Source organism: Dendrobates tinctorius, unplaced genomic scaffold (assembly GCF_039654945.1).
Source record: "Dendrobates tinctorius isolate UK_male_01 unplaced genomic scaffold, ASM3965494v1 ptg000016l, whole genome shotgun sequence".
In the NCBI taxonomy this organism is placed as follows: Eukaryota; Metazoa; Chordata; class Amphibia; order Anura; family Dendrobatidae; genus Dendrobates; species Dendrobates tinctorius.
In genome coordinates, this window is record NW_027361684.1 from 10,996,170 (window position 1) to 11,019,846 (window position 23,677).

At 44.0% G+C, this 23,677-nt stretch overlaps 1 protein-coding gene across 4 annotated transcripts in view; it reads left to right on the plus strand.

The window, feature by feature from the left end:
- Nucleotides 1-23,677, plus strand: part of GIT1 (GIT ArfGAP 1) — a 175,689-nt gene that overhangs the window by 120,423 nt on the left and 31,589 nt on the right. For all 4 annotated transcript variants that reach the window (XM_073565464.1, XM_073565463.1, XM_073565459.1 and 1 more), the window contains 2 exons: nucleotides 5,165-5,213; nucleotides 5,529-5,601. In XM_073565464.1, the coding sequence (XP_073421565.1) occupies nucleotides 5,165-5,213; nucleotides 5,529-5,601 (122 nt within the window). The remainder of the gene's footprint in view (nucleotides 1-5,164; nucleotides 5,214-5,528; nucleotides 5,602-23,677) is intronic.

Below are 23,677 nucleotides of genomic sequence, written 5' to 3' on the forward strand. Positions count from 1 at the left end.
AACTGGAATTAAAATGATCCAGTACAGGATCCATTCGTTTGATTGGGGACAGGAAAGTCCTAAAATGTCTTTTGCTTGATTTCAGTCCTTACGCATTAGATTTTTTTTTTTTTTTTAAGCTGGATCTAAAAGTGTAATATGCACAATTTTTTTTTGTTTGGGGTAACAAAAAAAAAAAAAAAAAAAAAGCATCTGGGTCCAATTTTTTTTTTTTTTTTTAAATCACATTTTTAAACACTCTGCCCATACACCCAGACCATCACTAGAGGTTTTTTGCTCATTTGAGTTTCCCAAAATGCGTGGGAGACTCCACAGTTGTATGGAAGAATGTGCAGTGGTCAGATGAGACCAAAATTGAACTTTTTGAACACCAAGGTAAACACTATGTCTGGCACCAAGCCAATAAATCTCATCACCTCTAGAGCACCATCCCCACAGTAAAACATGGTGGTGATATGTCGGGCTGTGGGGAGGTTTTTCGGCAGCAGGGATTGGGAAAATGGTCTGATTCAAGGTGAAGATGGATGGTGCGAAATACAGGGATATTCATGAGCAAACCTGTTTCAGTCTGTCAGTGATTTGAGACTTGGATGGAAGTTCACCTTCCAACAAGACAATGACCCAAAGCATACTGCTAAAGCAACACTTGAATGGTTTAAGGAGAAACGCGTAAATGTTTTGGAGTGACCAGGTCAAAGCCCAGACCTTAATCCAATTGAGAATCTGTGGTTAGACTTGAAGATTGCTGTTCACCAGATGAAACCACGTCTATATTAAGGGAGCTGAGCAGATTTGCCTTGAGGAATGGGAAAAAATCCCAGTGATAAGATGTGGAAAGTTCATAGAGACTTATCCAAAGTGACATGCGGCTGTAATTGCCGCAAAAGGAGGCTGTACAAAGTACTGAATTTAGGGGGGTGAATAGTTAATCACACTGAAGTTTTCAGTTATTTTGCCCTATTTGTCGGTTGCTTCACAATAAAACGAAAACCAGATGTTCACAGTTGTAGGCATGTTTTTTTTTACATGAAGTGATGCAAAACCTACCCCCCCCAAAAAAAAGTGAAAGTCCAAATTGTGAGGCAGCAAAACAGAAAAAATGCCAAGGAGGCGAATACTTTTTACTTTTCCAAGCCACTGTATGTGTATGTACTGTAGTGTCGTGTTAATATACCAACCTAACACAGTCGTCTCTGGTATCCAGCGCGGTTCAGCTTCTCTTCTCAGCGACGTTGCCCCACTGCAGGCTCTGGGTCACACTAGGCCCTGTGTGACCCGGAAGTGGTTTTTACCATGGAAGTCTATGGAGTGTAAGAATGAGGCACCATAGGCTTGCAGTGTAAAAGAGACTTCTGGCTCACACACAGCATACAGTGACCCAGAGTGTCTGAAGAGAGGTGGCATCACTCAGTGAAGGAGTAGAACAGCGCTGGAGAGCGGAGAAGACGGCAGTAGGTGAGTATATTAGCACCACCACAATACATGTAGGATTAGAGAGAGAATATGAATTGGAGGGCACCTTTAGCCTAATGTATATTGGCAATTTAAAGGGATGCTATCATAAGTAAATGACTTATTTTTTAAATCGGGTTTTTGTATTTTATATGTATTTTGAAAAATAAAAGTATTCCCTATCACAGTCTGTATTAAAAATTAAAAGTAGAAATCTTACAATTTTCACACTGTCCAATGGGGCTTTTTTTTAGACTCTTAGCTTCGTATATCAGGAAACACACGCACATTAGCCACAATGAACAGACTCTGACCCTATTTTTTTGTATGGAAGGCTCTAATGAGTGTGTGTACTGGTCATTGTAAAGGGAGGGGGGGAGCAGGTTGGCTGTTGTAGCTGGTTAATCTAGTGTTATCACCTTTATACAGAGGTTTGAACAATCATTGTCATCCTGCTGAAAACTGTTTCAGAACGGACAAGAAGTCTAAAGACGCCCCATTGGCCAGTGTGAAAATTGATAGAATACCATTTTTTGTTTTTCAATAAAGATCATGATATATGTATATGTGTCAGCTGTTAATATGGGAGGCTTATTGTGGACTGATTTTTTTTTTTCCTCCACTTTTTTTTTTTTTTTTGTAAATATTCTTCCTTTAGAAAATGTCAATAAAATAACTGGAAAGGAAAATTCCATTTTCCAGAAACAGTAAGGCTATGTGCCCACGTAGCGTTTTAAAACGCTCACTAAAAACCGGACTCCTTCCCAGAAATCGCGCGTTTTTTTCTGCGCGATTTCACCGCGATTTTACCGCGATTATGATCGCGATTTTGCCGCGATTTTCGCGTGCGTTATTCAAGCACTTTCCAAGCGATTTTAAGCATCGCTTGGAAAGTGATTGACAGGTTGGTCAAACTCGTCAAACATAGTGTTTGACAAGTGTGACCAGGTTTTTACTATTGAGGCTGCCTATGCGGCATCAATAGTAAAAGATAGGATGCTAAAAAAAATTAAAAAATCGGGGTATATTTACCTTCCGGCGTCCCGCGCTGCATTCCCGGGCCACAGCGTTCCCAGTAATGCCTTGCGAGACCTGTGATGACGTAGTCTTGCGTTGCTATAGCGATCTCGCGAGACTACGTCATCACAGGACCTTGCTGCAAGGCATTACTGGGAACGCTGAGGCCGGGAATGCAGCGCGGGACACCGGAAGGTAAATATACCCCGATTTTTTATTTTTTATTCTTTTTTTTACAGGGGTATGGTACCCAGGGCCTGGAGGACAGTCTCCTCTCCTCCACACCGTGGGTACCAACCGCACATGAGACACTTAACTTCCCGCATGGTGGGCATAGCCACATGCGGGAAGTAAGCGGTTCTCATGCATTCCTATGGGTGCGGAATCGCGGCAATTCTTTGCGATTCCGCACAAAAGAATGAGCATGCTGCGATTTTTTTTCCGCGATGCGATTCCGCCGCGGAGAAAAGCGCAGCATTAGCACAGCATGTGCGGAATGCCATAGGAATGTATGGGGGGCATTCTGTACACGATTTTTAAACGTTTTCGCGCCGAAAATCGCTGCAAAAACGCTTAAAAATCGCTACGTGGGCACACAGCCTAAAAGAAAGAATGAGATTAAAAAAACAAACAATCGTAATAAACCACAACGATAACACTATAAGGCTGTGGATTTGCGAACCAAAAGGCTTGTATGAAGAGTTTAAAAATCAAGAGGCAGTGGTGGGGAGGGACACGGGAAGGAAAGGGGGAGGGTAAGGAGTCAGAAAATCCTGCTTAAAATATAGAGGTTAACTAAGCGATTTGGGAGATCTAGCTCAAATCAAGGCATGTACATTACAGAACAAGCTATATGTAAAGAAAGAAAAAAAAAACTCCATAATATGTGTATATAAAAAAAAAAAATATTGTGTAATATACAGTGTGTCCGTAAAGTCATGGTGCGCTTTTGACCAGTCACAGGAAAGCAACAAAAGACGATAGTAATGTGAAATATGCTCCAAATAAAAGGAAAACCCTCCCAGTTTTCAGTTTTTCAGAATCCATGACCAAAGTGCTACGTGAATATCGTCACTTTTATAACGACGCGCCACCACATAGGAATAACATTACTCGGTGGGATAAGCAGTTGAAGGAAACCGGCAGTTTGGTGGAGAAACCCCGTTCTGTTGGTCATCAGTCAGTGACGAGTCTGTAGAGGCTATACGGGATAGCTACCTAAGGAGCCCAAAAAAATCTGTGCGTATGCTCGACAATTACACCTAAGCAAGACTACAGCTCATAAGGTGTTAAAGAAATGTCTCCGTTTTACGGGGTACAAATTGCGACTGCTGCACGCTATGAAACTGGCAGATAGACCCAAACGATGCGCGTTTGCTACAGATATGCTTCATGAGATCGACAACGATGCAGGGGTTTTGCAGAAGAGTTTGTTTAGCGCTGAGGAGACCTTCCATGTCTGTGGACATGTTCATCACCATAACGTCCAAATATGAGCTGCTGAACATCCTCATGCTACGTTGACTACGAACGTAACACCCCTAAAGAGAACGTGTGGTGTGGCCTGATGCATGATAAGGTGATAGGCCCATTTTCTTTCGCGGAGTGGTCTGTGACACAAACACGTATCCTGACATGTTGGAATTGTATGCAGTGCCACAATTTCCAGAAGGTGTCATCTTTCAACAGAACAGCGCTCCTCCACACTATGCCACCATTGTTCGTGAGTTTCTGGATAGAAAATTCCCCTGGTGGTGGATAGGCAGGGGTTCTGTCAAGCCATGGCCACCACAATCCCCGGATCTGACGCCCTTACACTTTTACTTTTGGGGTTATGTGAAGCAACATGTGTACCTTGAACGTATCAACGACATTAATCACTTAAAACAGAGAATCACAGACGTTATTCACTCTGTTACACCAGACGTCCTTACCCGTGTGTGGCAACAACTTAACTATCGTTTGGATGTGTGTAGGGCAATAAATGGAGCCCACATCGAACTGCACTGAATAGGTAAGAAACTGGGAGAGTTTTTCTTTTATTTGGAGCAGATTTCACATTTCTATTGTCTTTTGTTGCTTTCTAGTGATTGGTCAAAAGTGCACCATGACTTTACGGACACACTGTGTATGTGCACTTTTTTGTAGAAGGAGAAAAGAATTGTTGCGGTATACAGAATGTGCACACAACGCCTTTTTCTCGCGTATTCCGTCCGGAATCCGTCTGTCGAAGAGCCCTGTAAAATGAGAATAGTGCACAGCAATGTCAAAGCAATATTGCTGTGCACATGTCCCGTCTTATTTCATTTCTTTTAACCACTTCACGGTTCCGAGATGCTGGGGCAGCTAAGAAAAGGGACAAATGCAATCTTTTGGTAACATCCACTTGGAATCTTCCAAATCTTGATACTTAAAGTATAGATTGAAAGTCGCTGACGGTGAAGCTGCCTCAGGAAAATGACCGCCAGGAGTCTTCCTGAATCAGCTTTGACTGGGGAAACTTGGGGGTTGTTCTATTGTCTAAAAGACGTGGTGTACATGTAGCCTTAGGTGTAAGGACACGATTTACATTGGTGAGGATGAAGCCTTTGCTTACCTTTACTTTTGTAACATGCTAATATCCATTTGGGATGGAAGCGTTGTGGAAGCTGTGGACATGGTTATTGTTACATTTTCCTTTTTTTTTTTTTGTTAGTTTGGACCTGTCGGAACTTGCGAAAGCTGCCAAGAAGAAGCTTCAGGCGGTAGGTTCTGTGCCAGCACGAGGCGGGTGTACTCCGGGCACCTGAAGCCTCATTCACCTATCACGTTGGTTGCCTCTCTCCTTTTCTAGCTTTTCGGACAGCTCGTCATTTTCTTCAGAGTGGCACTTTTGTCGTCCTCTTTAATCACACACTGCTACAGTCTATTGTAATTACAGGGCTGTCACTTTATGTTCGCTCTGGTGAACTTCGCTGCCATTATCCAGCACTTCCGCAGCCGCTCTCTTTCTTGTGATGGACATTTACCCGCTGCCTGTTATTTCTTCCTGATTAACCAGGCACTATCTTTATTCACAGCTCAGTAACCGGCTATTTGAAGAACTGGCCATGGATGTCTATGATGAGGTTGATCGAAGAGAAAACGATGCAGGTAGAGTGTTTTATAAGGAGTGTTTATGATGTATGACTGTGTACTGGCACACCTGACGGACTGGCATTGGTATATGCGACGATTGAAGGGCTACTGTGCACTGTGCAGCCTTTGCAGATAACTTATGGGTAACCGGCATTTAAATATTTTTATTTTAATAAATCAATGAAATGAGAAACTTTTATAATATATCTTGTCTGAGAAATCCACTTCTGTCTCCTCCTGGGCTGATTTTCTATTCTCAAAATTCTCAATTCATAGGTAAAATCTGTAATTAGTGAATACAGATTTCCCCATAACTAAGATATAGGAGATAACAGTTGGTGCTCATAAAGTTCTATGCAACATTGTATCTTTTCAGGAGAACTTGTCTGTTCTTACCGCTAGCGCCTCCTTTCTCCATAACTTATAGATAACGGTGGAGGCGTCCTTCTGTCCGAAGCCGGGATGGGTGGCGCCTGCGCACTGTGGCATTGGAGTCGGCACATCCGCATCCTGCACTATAACTCCATTTTATTAAAGAATTAACAAAAATTGTCCTGAAAAACTTAGCAATGGCACTTCACATCATTTAAACATAAAAGACCAGGATGTAAATCCATCCAAGATAAAGAGATCCATAAATAAATTGTATAAACTTATTTCAATGTCTTAAAATACAACATATTAATAAAAAAGCAAGATGTCTCAATAATAGGAGAGACGCCACCAACGCAAGAAATCCTTAATGGTGGATGCCAATATCCATAATTACCATAATCTGGCTAAATGCTCAATTCCTAAATATTACATGGATTATCTACTATTTCCAATTTCCAATAGTCATCAATCATAATGGGATTTACTCACTTTCCCAAGGATATGTGTAACTCAAGTATCAAACATATATTTAAAGTGTGCAGTGCCATTCAGGAAAATGTGGAGGGATATATGTGCAAAATCTGCGTATACATAAAGAGTGATTAAATATGCAGAGTCCAAATTACTTAGAGTTGTGGTGGCATTCCCTCACCCCGACGCGCGTTTCTGACTCCATTTTATTAAAGACAATGTGCATGTGAAATTGTAGACTGTGTCGTCAACAAAATGGCGCCGGATTTTGCTGGATGCGGACGTGTTGACTCTTGCATTATTTTATTGAAGAATTTTACTACAACATCAACATAGCAGTGCTCACGCGCCGTCCGTCGCCATTATCCCTATGGCCAGCGCGTGTGCACTGCTATGTTGACGTTGTAGTAAATTACTTCAATAAAATGGCACCGGTGTCAGCTAGTGCACATACTGCGATCTCAGGCGCCATTTTATTGAAGACACTGTAGAAATGTACCAATAAAAATGCTGGATCCCGGGCGTAGAGCAGGTTCAATACCTAATAATCTTATAAGCACCAACTGTGTTCTCCTGTCTCAGTAATCGGAAGCCTATCCTCACTGAATACAGATTTTACTGATGAATTGAGAGTGATCGCTCAGTCCAGGAGGTGAAAGAAGAAAATTTCTCTAATAAGATATATTACAAAGTTTCTTATTTTCATGTGTGCTATTCATTTATTAAGTAAAAACTAAAATGCCGGTTAATTTTTAACAAATGACTGAAGCTTTACCATAGGAGAGGAAAAAAACGCTTAGAAGACTTGTCTCTTTTCAACTCACCCGGCCCTCCGTCTTCTCACAGCGCATGCGTCAAGGTCCTATGTCGACCTCGCTCATATCCATCCCCCGCCATTAGTGCACCACTGGCTTCTATGACCAGTTCTTCCTTTTATGATTCACGCAAGCGCCGGCCACTTCGGATGTTTTATTACTCTCAGTTAGTGGTGAGGGAACGTGCTGAGATTAGGTGTTAAATGAGCATGCTCGGGTGTTATCAGAGTATCTTCGGCGTGCTCGAATAATATGTTCGAGACCCCGTGGCTGCATGTTTGGCGGCTTTTAGACAACCACAACACATGCAGGGTTTGCTAACAAACAAGCAGGCAATCCCCACATTTATTGTGGCTGTCTAACAGCTGCGAGACATGCAGCCACGGGGTCTCGAACGTATTATTCAAGCACTCCAAAAACACTCGTATAACATCCAAGCAAGTTCGCTCATCACTACTCTCAATGAGATCACACAGTATCTCTTACACACAATGTAATGTCAGGTCAAATTATACTCCTTGATGATATATTATTTAATTTATAGACAGGCAGTCAGACATGGGTATTCTTATACATTGACCACATGGGCAAAAATGTGAAATATGCTCTATTTGTGAGTCACATATTCTATTTATTTTTAATGCTCTCTCATTAGAGCGGGGGTTTCACAGGTTGGGATTTTGAAGGGGGGCAGCAATTTTGATCAGATTAATAATCCCGAATTAGTTTAAGATAGAAAACCTCGGTGATGGACGTCATAAGGCTAAGTTCAAACCACGGTCCATCTCATAAGACCGTGTAGGACTATGCTAGGCTTTTATGCCTGTCTCTTAATTCTAAACCAAACGTCTATTAATATATTCATAAAAAGTAGCCATAAGTTAGTTTTTCATTTAACCCTTTAGGGGAGATGGTTTCCATTCTAAAAATCCATTGACTTTCTTTCTAAAGGATTAGTTGGGCCCAATCCCCCTTCCTCTTATGTTTCCTTACCACTTTCAAGACCCAAAACAATAGCACCCCACTGTCTCCCTTATGATATTCCCTCACATGGTGGGATATTGGGTGCCTTTTTTGTGTCTAATGTCCGCCATTTTCCCTATATAATTTAGGGACCATATAAACCATTCCTGAGATTTTACAGTTTGCAAAGTCTCCTAATAAAGAATTTCCTCCATGAAGATGCACTTTTACAACTTTCTTTGTGTCACCCATTTACAGAGCGTACAGCTGCCACATGTAAAGATACCCACGATAATTGCAGCATCCCCTCCAAACATGTGATTGGTGGAGCTGCGGAGAGTCAGACCCTGACTGATCTAATACAGATGGTCTCTTCTAACAAGAAACCATAAATATTTCTCTTTCCCCCATGACGGCACCATGGAGAGAGGGGATCCGCCCCGCATCGGTTGGTTTCCTGTCCCCATAGGGAACCTACGGACTCATCGATCATCATTGGATACCGGGGCCGACCAGTCCGGAGCATGACAGTGTGGGTTCCCTGTCCCGGCTGAGGTGGTGAACTGAGGTGCCACCGCCGGAGGTCAGCGGGCCTCCAGGGTGTGCGGGGGGAAGAGGCGGCAAAATACTCCAAAAGACCGCCTCTCCCTGTGGTACATGGCCGGGTGTAGGAGGCCAGGGAGGGGGCCACAGGCACGCTCCAGGGACAGCAGCGCAGGAAGTATCCGGGGAGTCGGGGCACCGCAATGCATCCTTGGGAGCTGAGAACACACGCAGGCCCAGGGACGCCGACGCCACCACCGCAATGCATCTCTGGGACCGATCTCAGAGCGCACGCGCGGGGCCGAATGACGTTGGCGCCGGGAGCGGCGCAATGCATCCCATGGAGCCCGGAGTGCCGGGTAGGGGAGGCAGGGGTGGCATGCACCCGGGGGAAAAAAAAAAACCTCCCCCAACCGGCAGTGGCCGGGAGGGGAGGGACCATATTTAAAGAAATCACCGGGCAAAAGACTGCTGCATCTTCTGGGAGCATGAGTGAGCCTCCAGAAGAGCAACCGCAGCTGGATATGCCATCCGACACGGCACCAGAGGAAGCCACGGCAATCACCGCAGCAACAGCAACGCCGGAAGAAGGATGCCAAGGACCAGGCACAGCGACGCAGCAGCAGCCGCTCTGAATCCCGTCACAGTAAAGAGTTCAGTGGGGCTGTGGCCCCAAAAGACAAGGCTTCGGCAGACCCGGTGGCCCCTCCAGATCCGGTATCCTTCTTCGGCTTGGTGGGTAAGTGGACTGCGTGAATGTACAAGCTGTAACTTGGGCCTCCTTCTCTTCTAGGGGAAGAAGTGCACGCAGAAGGCCAACCACAAGATTTGCCCACTTTGTAAAGAGGAGCTTCCCACAGGGTGGGGGAAAAGGCTCTGCCAAGCGTGCATTGATCACACGATTTGTAAAGAATCTCCGAGGTTCGCCTCCGACCTCAGGGCCCTAATCAAACACCAGGTAGAAAACACCGTTAAAACCCTCCAGGGAGGAAGCAAAAAGCATAGCAAGGCTAAAACCAGGGACCCCGAATCAGACCTCAGCAATAGGGAGAGCAAACCTTCAACTTCAAACTCACAGTTCAGCATCCGACTCCTCGTCCTCTGAAGAAGGGGGTTGCAGCTGTTTCCCTATTGAGGAAATGGATAATTTTGTAAAAGCAGTTAGAACCACTATAGGACTGGTAGACACCAGACCCAAAAGAACTATCCAGGACGCCATGTTCAGTGGGTTGGAACAAAAAAAGAGAAGAGCATTCCCCATGAACGAGAAGATCCTAGCACTAATTCAGAGAGAATGGAAAAGGCAGGAAAAAAGGGCCTCCTGGCTCCGAAAAGGAAATATCCCTTTGAAGACTCAAGCTGCTCATATTGAGAAAAGGGAAAGGGTTCATGTTCGGGAAACCAGCAGACAAGAAACAACCCCAATGAAGGTGTCTCCCAGGTAGGAGGAAGATTGGGCCACTTCTTCCCAACCTGGGAAAAGATATCAAACAGTTCCTGGATCTTAAATTTGGTAAAAACAGGCCTCAAATTAAACTTCCACACCTTACCCAAACCCTCTTTTGTAGTGACCCCGCAGAGAGGGTCAGTGGAAGAGCAAGACGCAGCCCAACAAGAGATTCCGACCCTGGTGGAGAAATCAGTGATTCAAGAGGTCCCCCACCGGGAAAAAGGAGAAGGCTTCTGTTCCCCTATCTTCCTAAGGAGGAAGCCAGACGGGACATTCAGGACGATAATAAACCTGAAAAAAGTTAAACAAATGCCTGATAATCCATCCATTCAAAATGGAAGCAATACAATTTGCAGTAAAAATACTGTTTCCAGCCTGTTACATGACGGTACTCGACCTAAAAGACACATACTATCACGTCCCAATACACATGGACTACTGTCAGTATCTCAAGATAGCAGTCACTATAAGGGGAGAGATAAGGCACTACCAATTCAAAGCTCTCCCATTCGGGCTGGCCATCGCTCCGAGAGTCTTCACAAAAATCAAAGCGGAAGTCATGGCACATTTAAGAGAACAGGACATACTTATAGTCCCATACTTGGACGACTTTCTAGTGATAGGGAACTCCCCTTCTCACTGTAGGGATTAGCTGAACAGGACTATGGAGGCACTGACCAGGCTAGGTTGGCTGCTAAATCTGCCAAAATCTCAGATAGTCCCGAGCCAAGTACAAGAGTATCTGGGCATTACCATAGACTTGCTCAGACAAGATTGCTGTCTCCCTGAAGGGAAAGTGATACACATGAAACAGATAGCGACAGGGACAAAAACTCACACAGCGACAACTCTGAGGAAGGCCATGTCCCTGCTCGGCTCAATGAAAGCCTGCATCCCGGCTGTGCAGTGGGCCCAAGGCCACACAAGGAATCTCCAGTGGGAGATACTGGCCGCAGAGGTTTCTCTTCACGGACATTTAGAAGGGCGGTTAAACATCTTACCCGAAACAGCTCTCTCACTGCAGTGGTGGACGGCATCATCCAACCTATCCCGGGGGGTGCCTTGGGTATTACCGATATCTCGAGTCCTTACCACAGATGCAAGCCCCAGGGGTTGGGGGGCTCACTTAGACAACCAGGTAGCACAAGGGGTCTGGACAGTGGACAAAGAAGCAGCCTCCTCAAACACGAAAGAGCTCTTAGCGGTAAAACTCGCCCTCCTGTATTTTCCGGGCTCCCTCAGGTCCCACCACGTAAGGGTGTTTTCGGACAACCGCACAGTAGTTGCTTACTTGAACCATCAGGGGGGGTACAAGATCCCGCACCCTAAGGGTAGTGACAAAATCAATCTTCCAGTTGGCAGAAGAAAATCTCAGCTCACTGACCGCACTACACATAAAAGGGGCAGACAATGTGACGGCAGACTTCCTAAGTCGCACACAGCTAAGACAGGGGGAGTGGGAGTTGAATCACGGAATTTTCACTCAGATCACGAAGCTATGAGGGAGACCCAACATAGATCTATTCGCCAACAGGACAAACCGGAAGGTGAAAACCTTCTGCTCCATAGAACCCTCCGGGAACCCGGTAGCCCTGGATGCCCTCATGATCCCCTGGCACTTCCCCCTTGCTTATGCATTTCCACCAATAGCCTTAATTCCTTCAGTTCTGAGGAAGATTCGGGAGGACAAAGCAAGGGTAATACTAATAGCCCCCTTCTGGCCGAGAAGGACGTGGTTCTCGTGGTTGAGGAGAATGTCCATCTCCGACCCTTGGGTTCTCCCAGATATCCCGAACTTACTCTTCCAAGGCCCAGTACTGCACCCTCAGGTGGAGAACCTACATATGACGGCCTGGAAATTGAAAGGGCTCTGTTGAGCAGCAGAGGCTTCTCTAAAAATTTAGTGTCCACTCTCCTACGGAGTAGGAAACCGGCAACCACTAAACTGTACGGGAGGATCTGAAGGAAGTTCCTCTCAGTATCAAACACCAGGGCAGGGGGGAAGATACCTCTATCAAAGATCTTAGAGTTCCTGCCAAGGGCTAAGAGCAGGGGTTAGCTACCAGCACATTGAAAGTTCAGGTGGCGGCACTAGGGGCCCTTTACAACTATGACTTGAACCGTTGGGTGGCCAGGTTCATTAAGGCGGCCGGTTGATCCAGACCTATGCCTTCCCTAAACACTCCTCCCTGGGACCTAAACTTGGTCCTCTCAGCCCTGTCCAAACCTCCCTTTGAACCGTTACAAGAGGCTCCACTAAAACTGATATCACTCAAGACTTCCCTCCTGATAGCCCTAACATTGGCCCATAGAATCAGTGATATGCAGGTCCTGTCAGCCTTCCCTCCATTTACACAGATCCTAGAGGACAGGATGGTACTTAGAACTGACCCAGCCTACCTGCCGAAGGTAGCATCCCGATTCCACAGAACTCAGGAAATCTCCCTCCCCTCCTTTTGCCCCAGTCCCAAAAACAGGGGGGAAGAAGTGTTACACACACTAGTGAGAAGATGCCTAATTGAGTACTTAGCGGCCACCATGGAGTGTAGGAAGGATAGGTCTCTTTTTGTTTGCTTCCAGGGATCAAGAAAGGGGAGAAAGGCATCGAAGAACACGCTGGCGAGGTGGATAAGAGACGCCATCACCTTGTCATACTCGTCACAGGGGGCGGACGTCCCAGACAGAATAACAGCCCATTCTACAAGAGTGGTGTCAACTTCCTGGGCAGAGAGAGCAGGCGTCTCCATTGAGCAGATATGTAGAGCCGCTACTTGGTCCTCTCCTTAAACTTCCTTTAACCACTATCGGCTGGACTTAGCCACCTCCTAGATCTAACCTTTGGTAGAAGGGTACTGGAGGCAGTGGTCCCCCCCTAATAGATAGTCTCTGCCATTCTCTCCGTGGTGCCGTCGTGGGGGAAAGAGAAAAGCGTAGTTACTTACTGTTAACGGTATTGCTCTGAGCCCATGACGGCACCCGTATAGTCCCTCCCTACACGCGTGCGGTGCGCACTTATTGTAAATACAGTTTAGTAAAAAAGTCATGTGGTGTCTCCTCTCTCTACGCAGTTTAATGATTATAGAAATTTCTTTTTTCTTAAAGTTGTTGTGTTAGTATTAGGCCGAAGTTCCGTTAATGCTCTGTAAAACAACTGATGCGGGAGAGAGGTACCGCCTTTTTATCTGTAGGTTTCCTGTCCCCGCGGGGCGGATCCCCTCTCTCCGTGGTGCCGTCATGGGCTCAGAGAAATACCGTTAATGGTAAGTAACTACGCTTTTTACACTCAGAAAACCTTTTCAGTTTGTGTAAAATATTAATTTTAAGGTTTTCTAAAGTTTGTCCATCAGTCTCAGCCTCAAACATCATTTATCACCTATTCATATGATAAATGTATGGTTTCCAGGCCCCCCAGGGATCACGTGAACAGGGGTCCCATGTTTATATGGAGGGCTAGAGAGCATGTGTGGCCATATTCTCTGTCTTTATTAGAATGGTGGTCGCACATGCTCAGTAACCCTTCCTTGACACTTGAGCGCTCCAGTGTTCTCTATGAGAATGTCACCTGGCAACTTATCTTCATGAGAAAAATGTGATGGAAAGACCGAAATCGGACATTTGTGATTGATATTTTCCTTATCAGTTGGCCGGCACCCCAATACACATTAGAGGGTCACCCGAATTCGTTGATATAGGAATGGGGGTTGTCCAACATTAATCTCTGTGTGGGGGCCTTAAGATAACTTCTTTGCAGCTCAGTAGGATGTATTATGCAGATATCACGACACAGCTGTCGAGTGTCCCGGGACCAGGGGCTCCTTTCCTGTCCCTAACACCAGGGGGTGCCCTAGCTCGCCTTATTCCCCGGGATACTTCAGATGGTGAAGATGTCGGGTCCTCTGCGCTTGCCTTATCTCCTAAGTTAGCCCACCGTCTGTTCTCCTCCCCCACCCAAAGAAGTGGGGCGCTACTGTACACCGTAGAACACCAACCCGACAAGGTAACACAGACTAGGGCTAACAGAAAACTCAAGCCATACAAAATATTGACTCACATGTAACATAGGAATGCACCGGGGCGTGGAGTTAAGGCCCCGTCACACTAAGCGACTTACCAGCGATCCCGACACCGATATCAAGGTGTCAGGATCGCTAGTAAGTCGCTATGTGATCGCTGGTGAGCTGTCACACAGACAGCTTCACCAGCGATCAGCACAGCGATGCCGAACGCCCGGCATCGCTGGCCATCCCTGTAAAAAATAGAATCAAAATAAAAAATATAGTTATTCTCACCTTCCGATGTCCCGTTCAGCCATCCTGCCTCTCTCCACGCTCCGGTCCCAGTGATCCTTTGCGAGAATGACCGCGAGATGTCACGGTCTCGAGGGATAACAAAGTCTCGCTGTCATTCGTGCAAAGGATCACTGGGACCGGAGCGTGGAGAGAGGCAGGATGGCTGAACGGGACGTCGGAAGGTGAGAATAACTATATTTTTTTTTATTTTTTACACCTGATCGCTGGTCTCCCGCCTGTCACACACAGCGATGCGTGCTGGCCAGCGGGAGACCAGCGACCAAAGAAATGTCCAGAGGTTTCTTCCAGCGATCAGCAATACCGGCAGGGGGGCCGCTCGCTGATCGCTGTCACACACAGCGATCTCGCTGGTGAGATCGCTGTTACGTCACAAAAGTTGTGACTCAGCAGCGATGTCGCTACCGAGATCGCTTAGTGTGAAGGGGCCTTTAGGGTAGTAAACAGAAACAGAGAAGGATAAGGAATTACCACGCATACAAATCAAGCAACAGTCACAGATAACTCCTCCAACTTTCCTTCTCATATGTTCTCCTCTCCCACCTATAGTCATGCAGCAAATGCCAGCACTGATGAGGATTAGTAACAGAGCCCAGATTATAAAGGGGAAATGAGTGGATAACCGAGCTTACCTGTGAGCACAGGGATTTCCGACATGGCGGATTAACCCCTGTTCTGCCAGAAGAAGTAAACCCATTTAAAATGAAGGAGAGGTGCTTCTTCTCAGCGCCATAGTAGGAGCAATCAGATGCTGTAGTCTTCTGGCTCCACACTGTCGCGGTAACCCCATGACAGCAGATATGTATATTGTTACAGAGCGATATGTACCACTTCTAGGGGCCTCTGAATGTTGGGGTCTCTTTGATGATGTTATGAGTCTGATCCCATAGAAATGTTGTAGATTTATGTAGTTGTGTAGAATTGTTCTTTTCTTCAAGTAGGTTGAGTGAAAAATTCTGATGTTTGGAAAATTCTAATAATCCAGCAGTTGAAAGATAAACTGCTGTCACTTTGATCGCTCATTTAAACCATACTCTTTCTTTCCATAGTTAAAGTAAAGCACCAGATTAAGCCACCCATACATCTTTGTTAACTGTGCACCATATAGCGATCTCCCCCAACTCCCCTGTACACACAAACGTTGACTTTCCAAGCATTCATGTGTTCCCTATGGGGAGAGCGGAGTAAGCCACTACTACACTCATCTGTCAGTGGCCATCTCCTCTTCCCATCAAAGTTTTTATCCTCTTAATATATTACAGTCATCATATTATACAGCACTGTGTGCTTACAATTGCTCTTTTTGTCTTTCTGCCCAGCTAATTCTTCTCTTTTCTCTATGTAGAAACAGGAAGTCTATTTTCCATTACATTTATGATATCACGTGATTAAAAACTGACAAGCTGAATCCTTGTAACCCCTATGTAGAAACAGGAGGTCAATTTTGCCTGCATGGGTCATGAGTCTCTGAAAAAGTATTAACTAGGTAGAAAGGCAAAATGAGCAATTGTAAGTACACAGTGCTGTATAATATGATGATTGCAATATATCAAGAAAATAAAACCTTTGATGGAAGTGATTCTATAAAGTCAAATTCTCAATCCTTATCTTCCTCAACATCATCTGTCCGGGAAGACTCGGGAGACCCCCATAAACGTTAGATGGTCAGTTGATCCCTCCGGCAAGTTCAGCCCATAGGAAGGGGAAATGCAACCAGCTGATTAATCACTATTATGGCATTGCATAATACAGAGGAACAGGTAACATTTCTTCATGAAACTTAGGGAAAATGTTATATTTTTATTGCAAGTGCAGTTTATACAGCCGGTGCATCCAAGTGTCAAGTTTTTGCTTCTGGCATCATGACGTTCTTGTGTGGTAGGATTTTGGTGGGGGGTTTTACCTGGAAGACTTTTGTCACCAGTCCATAGGATAGGCGATACATGTTTGATCAGGAGAATAATGGACCTGCCCTCCCTTCTTCCTCACTATGGTTGGATTTGAATGGTGCACATGAGCAGAACATATTGTAGAGCTAGATGTTAAATGTCTTTCATACAAAAGCCCCTACAGGGTATATTCTGTTTGGATATGGCTTAAAAATCCCCCCACAATGTTGCAGATTTGTCACATATTTTACGAAGGGTGAAATTTTTAAATCTTCAGCATCAGTTCGGTTACATTGTGCTTTTATATTTTGTTTTTCTCCCTGGAACGCATGCTGCTACAATTTAGATCCTCTGTACGAAATATCAGTCATGCCTATGCCCTGTACCAAAGTACCCAAAATGTTTGGCTCAAAGCGAGTCTGTTAGCAGGATTTCCACCCTAAACTATTTATATGCACATGAAGAGCTTTCAAAGGCAAGTCCAGAAATACCTTTTCATGACCAGTCTGCTCCTCCAATACTGAGAAATCAAAGTTTGAATAGATATGCAAATGAAGCTGAAGAGCTATGGTAGATCTGAAGCCACTATCACTATCCAGATATACTTCCTGCCCAACGCCATCTTTCTGCTTGACTGACTACTCCTTTTCCTGAAGTAACCCAGCACGAAGGTGGTGCTAGGCAGGGAATAGAGCTGGAGTGACAGAAGCTTTGGAACTACCATAGCTCGTCAGCCTCATTTGCATACAAATTAAAATGCTGATTTCTCAGTAACGGAGGAACGAACTGGCCATGTAAAAGTATTGCTGGATTTGTCTTTTAAAGAGGCTACATGCACATATAAATAGTTTGGGGTGTGAAAATCCTGCTGACAGATTGATTCCTTTTAAACCGCAAACTAATAAATTGCATTAATATTTTCTGCGGAAGATCAATGATTCAGTTTTGTAAATTATTTGTATAATTTTAGATTTCATTAGACGTTTCTCCTCTTCTTCAGAACTATAAATCCCATCTAATGTGTTTCGTTGTGCTGGGATTTCCTCCTGGTAGAGGAGAAGGAGCTGCTCAGTGCAGATTCTCCTTTCCATTCTATATAAAGCCTGGGCAATGAATAAGTAGACACCACTTTACAGCAGTTTTGGATGATCAGCCAGATGACTACTTATTATATGTCTGTTACTTTGTTTATAAGTAGGTTTATTCATGTACAGTCCTGATGTTTATGACTTTATAGTTAGCTTTTGGTTCTCTGTACTTGACAGGATTATGCAGAGAGTATAAAAAGCTCCAGTATAATTGCAGATTGCTAAGTCTTGGTTATGGTCTATGAAAAGCTGCCGACATCCAGACATAACACAGCGTTTGTGGCTTTGAGGTTTTAGAAATAAACTCAAGTTGTGACTCGTTATCTGCTGGCATGCCAGAGGCGGCGCTCTATCCCCGTCCAATGTGGCCTGCTGGTTTCATCTGTTACATACCTTTGTGCTCTACAGCGCACTCACCATGCTGATCACGGATGACCCTTAGGCCAAATTCGGACGTCCATATATCACAGTCCGAGTACGGCATATATGAGGCAGACAAGTTCAGGTCGGGAGACCCACGGCCAGTGCATCGCATCACGGTCTGTACACGGATGTCCGAATTCGGCCTTAAAGGGATAGCCTCCACTACATGAATGGTTAAAATAGCAATGTTCTTTTAAAACGGGAACTTTGCAATCTATTCACAGTGGTCAGTCTCCTAGTCAAGGAGAAGAGTGCTTACAAGCTCTACAGACTCCTATCGATATTGAGACAACCTTTTTCAGGTCCTAATAGGCACCATTGTTTACATGTCAAGAACACCTTCCCCCTTTTTACTTCACCCCCTCCACACACACAAAAGAATTATATATCTGGAATCATTTTTTTAATTTTCATGATGACTCTATATTAAAGGGCCTGTCTTACCAGTAAAAATTGTTCTGCAGATTTTGGAAAAAAAAAACTCCTTAACATACTTTTTGGTACCTTTTTATAGTAAAGATATACTGTGGGACCACCTGGTGCTTAAAGTGTAGATCACCGTCCATGTCCGCCTACTGAGCTGAGGGCTAGTGGGCACGCCTGCTCCGTTATCCTCTCCACTGCTGGATCCTCACATAATTTGTTTTTGGTGTAGTGATCCTCTGTTCACCAAACGTCAACCTATAAAAATTAATTTTATCATTCCTGACAGTGAATGGGTTGAAATCTGTGCAGTAATATGGCAGTTCACGGCAAAAGCTGAGAAGACTTGATTTGAGAATAGCTAGCATTGTTTGATTTCATTGCTTCCGACCTGAGTGTACAATCAATATAGTATCTACGTGTAGCGGAACTTCCTTGGGACTGTATTTAGAAATGCCAAAAGGGGAAGGAGAACTTGCTGCATACTCTATTTACAGCTGCCAGAAGGGGAAGGAGGATCTACTAGGGAAATATCTGGATACTATATTTACAGCTGCCAGAAGGGGAAGGAGGATCCACAATTGAATTCTCTGGATACTATATTTACAGCTGCCAGAAGGTGAAGGAAGATCCACTAGAGAAGTCACTGGATACTATGTTTACAGTTGCCCGTGGAGTGAAGGGTTGACGATGACTAGCAGACAAGTTGGAAGGGGAAGAGTGAAAAACAATGATTGTGCATGAAAGAGATTTGTGTGGATTTTAGGCTCTAGAGAAATGGGTGATGTGACACCCTAACTGCATCATTTGAAACTGATTTACAAAAATATATTGGTCATTTTTTAAAATTTTTTTTTTTTTTTTTTGTTAAAGATTTTTTTTTTTTTGCTCACTGTTCATGTGGCTGGAGCCTAGATTGGCTCATATGAGAATCCTCCGGTGGGCCCCTGTGCAAGATTGGACCACCACCCTCTTATATGAGCAGTACTTGGCACTATAGACTTCAATCACTTTGTACAAAGGCGGCATCTCATTCATTTTACAACTTACCCGGTTTATTGTTATATAATTTTATGATTGAGGATAATGTCACATTTGCATGTACCGTATTTTGCGGATTATAAGATGCACCCGAAATTTGAGGGAGGAAAATAGTATTGTTTTTCTTTAATGAAATGATGGTGTGTCTTATAGTCCGCTTTTACGGTAGCTTACAGGGGTAGAGGGAGGTGGCTGTGGTGGAGCCAGGATCCCAGGAGGCAGGGTGGCTGCTGCAGTAGTGGGGTGATGCTGTGGGTCCCGGGCTTGGAGCAGGGGGTGTTCAGTGGTCCGAGGCTGTGGCGGGCTACTTTCTTTCAGGAAATGTCAGAAGTCCCTGTAATCTCCATCCTTTTCACTGCGGTGGACTTCAGGGAAAATGGCCGCCGGAGGCAGTGCATGTACAGATTGAGATCTCGAGAGATTAAAAGTGGGGCCCTGGAGTTGGTTACTGTTGGCCCCCAGGACCCACACTATACAGCTAGCAATGGTGGTCCCTGCATCTGGGACCCCTGCAATGAGTGCTCATCATGGAGACTAGCTTCACAGTGTGCTGAAACATTGCAGTGGTGTGAATAAAGGATCGTGTATTTGGAGTGCGTCCCCTTTCTCCTCCATCATTGAGAACGAGCCTCGGAGTACACCTTTTCCTGCAGTTATATTGTTATTTTCATGTCTAGTCAGGTCCTGACGTTAATGTTTCATGTGGTGCTCATTTTATATTTCCAATTGTCATTTTTGCAACTTTTCTTTTTTCCTTACACGGTACCACAATTTTATGTTGTATTGTACACTATACGTACCTGAGAGCTTCATAACAACAACTTGAGTCAACAGAACATTTTTTTTTTTTTTTGCCTTTCTCCACTGGCCTACACAACACGTCCTCTGCTCCAGACAGAGACGTCACGTGTCAGGATTGCCAAGAGTATGTGGGAAGGGGAATGATCTAATCTTAAGCCGAGTCCTTTGCTCGAGGCATGTAGTGGGTTAAGCCAAGCTAGCCATCATTAAGCTTGCTGGCTGCCAGAGAAAACTTTTTTTTTTTTTTTTTTACCAAAGTAGAAACCACAAGAGAACGATGATAAAAAAGAAACTTTACAAAACATCTGATGTACATGTTTTTTATAAAGCCGTTCCTGACCCATCCCACATTCCATAAAGCTGCCAATTCTCCGCAGTGTAAGCTGCAACAGACGTGTTCATTTTAAGAGAGCAGACAGAGGCTTTTCTGTTGCTTCTCCGTGCTCGTCCTCCCTCTGGACCACACGTCACGCTGCCTAAATTCTCCTCCCCAATCCGAGACCCCCGACGGCTCATCTTCCTGTCAACCCCATTCCCATGTTTGACAGCTGGATTTGGAAACCTCTCTGGATTTGTGATATTGGAGGACTGACCTTCATTACTTCCATGGTGTCTACAAAAGTGGTTTCTGTTCAGCAGGATACTGTCTCATGTTCCTTGTAAGTAACCATCGGGGAGAGGGTGTCTGCATTTGTTTTTTCATTGGGATTATTGACAAAGTTAAGGAAAAAAAATTGTCCCCATGATTGCAACTTTAACAAGTTTAAAAACTTCTAAAGTTTATACTGTTGGTGTCATCTGTGGATACTTCTATGTACAGAGGATTGACATAAAGTTTATATTTTAGGTTTAAACCTTTATTATTTTGTCGCAGAGTATATGACAAGATTGTAAGTGGAAAGACAGCTTAATAAAAGCTGAAATGTTATTTCTTTGTGCTTTGTGTTGGCAATGCAAAGAGGAGCAGGCATAGTGTTTGCTAACGTGGGATATTGAAGACGTTACGTAGAAAATGTCCTCTGAAGATGTTGTGCAATGTGGTGCAGCAGATTAGACCTTTCCTCCCGCTGTCTGCGTTCCCTAGAAACCTTTTTTTTTTTTTCTCAAACGGCCATAAATACCAGTGTAACAACGTCTGCCAATGTCCAGTTGTCCTGCAACACGTGCGATGTAGCTTTGATTGTTGCAAGATGTTCTATTTTTGTTCATTTTTCTTCACTTCCTCCTATACTTTACTGTATGAAGAATCATAGAATCGTAGAGTTGGAAGGGACCTCCTGGGCCATCTCGTCCAACCCCCTGCTCAAAGCAGGATTCGCTAAATCATCCCAGTCAGATGTCTGTCCAGCCTCTGTTTGATGACTTCCATTGAAGGAGAACTCACCACTTCTCGTGGCAGCTTGTTCCACTCATTGATCACTCTAACTGTCAAAAAGTTTTTTCTAATATCTAATCTGTGTCTCCTCCCATTCAGTTTCATCCCATTGCTTCTAGTCTTTCCTTGTGCAAATGAGAATAAAGTTGATCCTTCTACAATGTGACAGCCCTATAGATATTTGTAGACAGCTATTAAGTCTCCTCTCAGCCTTCTCTTTTGCAAACTAAACATTCCCAAATCCTGCAACCTTTCCTCATAAGACAGGGTTTGCAGACCGGTCACCATTCTGGTCGCTCTTTTCTGAACTTGCTCCAGTTTGTTGATGTCTTTTTTTAAAATGTGGTACCCAAAACTGGACACAATATTCCAGATGAGGTCTGACCAAAGAGGAGTAGAGGGAAATAATGACTTCACGTGATCTAGACTGTATGCTTCTGTTAATACATCCTAGAATTGCATTTGCCTTTTTTGCTGCTGCATCACACTGTTGACTCATATTCAGTTTGTGATCTATTAGTATACCCAAGTCTTTTTCACATGTGCTGTTGCTTAGCCCTATTCCTCCCATTCTGTATATGCATTTTTCATTTTTATTGCCCAGATGTAGTACTTTGCATTTTTCCCTGTTAAAAACCATTCTGTTAGTTGCTGCCCACTTCTCCAGTTTATTTATCTTTTTGAATCCTCTCTCTCTCTTCTCTAGTATTACCTATCCCTCCTAGCTTTGTGTCATCAGCAAATTTAATCAGTTTACCCTCAATTCCTTCATCTAAATCATTGATAAAGATGTTGAACAATACAGGGCCCAGGACAGAGCCCTGTGGTACCCCACTTGAGACATTCTTCCAACTGGATGTGCAGCCATTTACAACCACTCTTTGGGTCCCATCACTAAGCCAGTTATGAATCCACCTAACAGTTGCCTTGTCCATTCCATACTTAGTCATTTTTTCAATAAGGATTGTATGATATTGTCAAATGCTCTGCTGAAGTCAAGATATACTATATCTACAGCATTTCCTTGATCCACCCAATCAGTGATTCCATCATAGAAGGAAATTAAGTTAGTCTGACATGACTTATTAGTTACAAACCCATGCTGACTCTGTTTAATCACTTCATTCTTATCCAGGTACTGACATACATGTTGTTTAATAATTTGTTCAAAGATCTTTCCTGGTATAGAAGTCAGACTCACTGGCCTATAGTTGCCTGGGTCCACCTTCTTCCCCTTTTTGAAGATAGGAACAACATTTGCTCTTCTCCAGTCTTCTGGGACTTCTCCTGTTCTCTAAGAATTTTCAAAGATTATGGAGAGGGGTTCAAAAATGTCTTCTGCTATCTCCTTCAGTACTCTGGGGTGTAATTCATCTGGACCTGGAGACTTGAATTCATTTAGGTTAGGTTAGCTAAGTGTTTCCTCACTATCTTTCTGTTTATAGATATCCTGGATTCTTCTATTCCCTTAATAGGACAGTGAAGAACAGTTGATGTTACTTTTCCTTTCTGAGAGAAAACAGATGCAAAATAGGAATTTAAAAGTTCAGCCTTCTCCACATCCTGTCTTACCATTTCATCATTTTCATCCTGTAAAAATCCTATAGCATCGTTGACTTTTCTTTTACTTTTGACATATCCCCCAAATCCTTAATTATTGCTTTTGACATCTCTTGCAAGCCTCAATTCATTGTCAGCTCTAGATAATCTGATTTGTGCCCTGCAGGTTCTGCAGACAGCATTATATTCTTCTTTAGATATGCCTCCCTCTTTCCATTTTATAAACATTTTTTTCTTCCTTTTTAGCATGTGCTTAAGTTCTGTGTTCATCCATCCTGGTTTCCTTAAATGCTTCCTATTCTTCCCTCTTTTCGGAATTGTTAACAATTGTGCTTTGAGAATTTCATTTTTCAAGATTTCCCATCCTTCCTGGACATTTTTGTCTTTAAGGATATCCAGCCATTGGATCCCTCCAATTCTCTTTCTGAATCCCTTAAAATCTGCCTTTCTGAAATCTAACCTTGACGTCTGAGTCTTCACAGGTCTTCCTCCTCTAGTTATCCAAAATTCTAAAATAGCATGGTCGCTACCTCCTAGGGTCCCAGCCACTTTTACCTCCTCAACCAT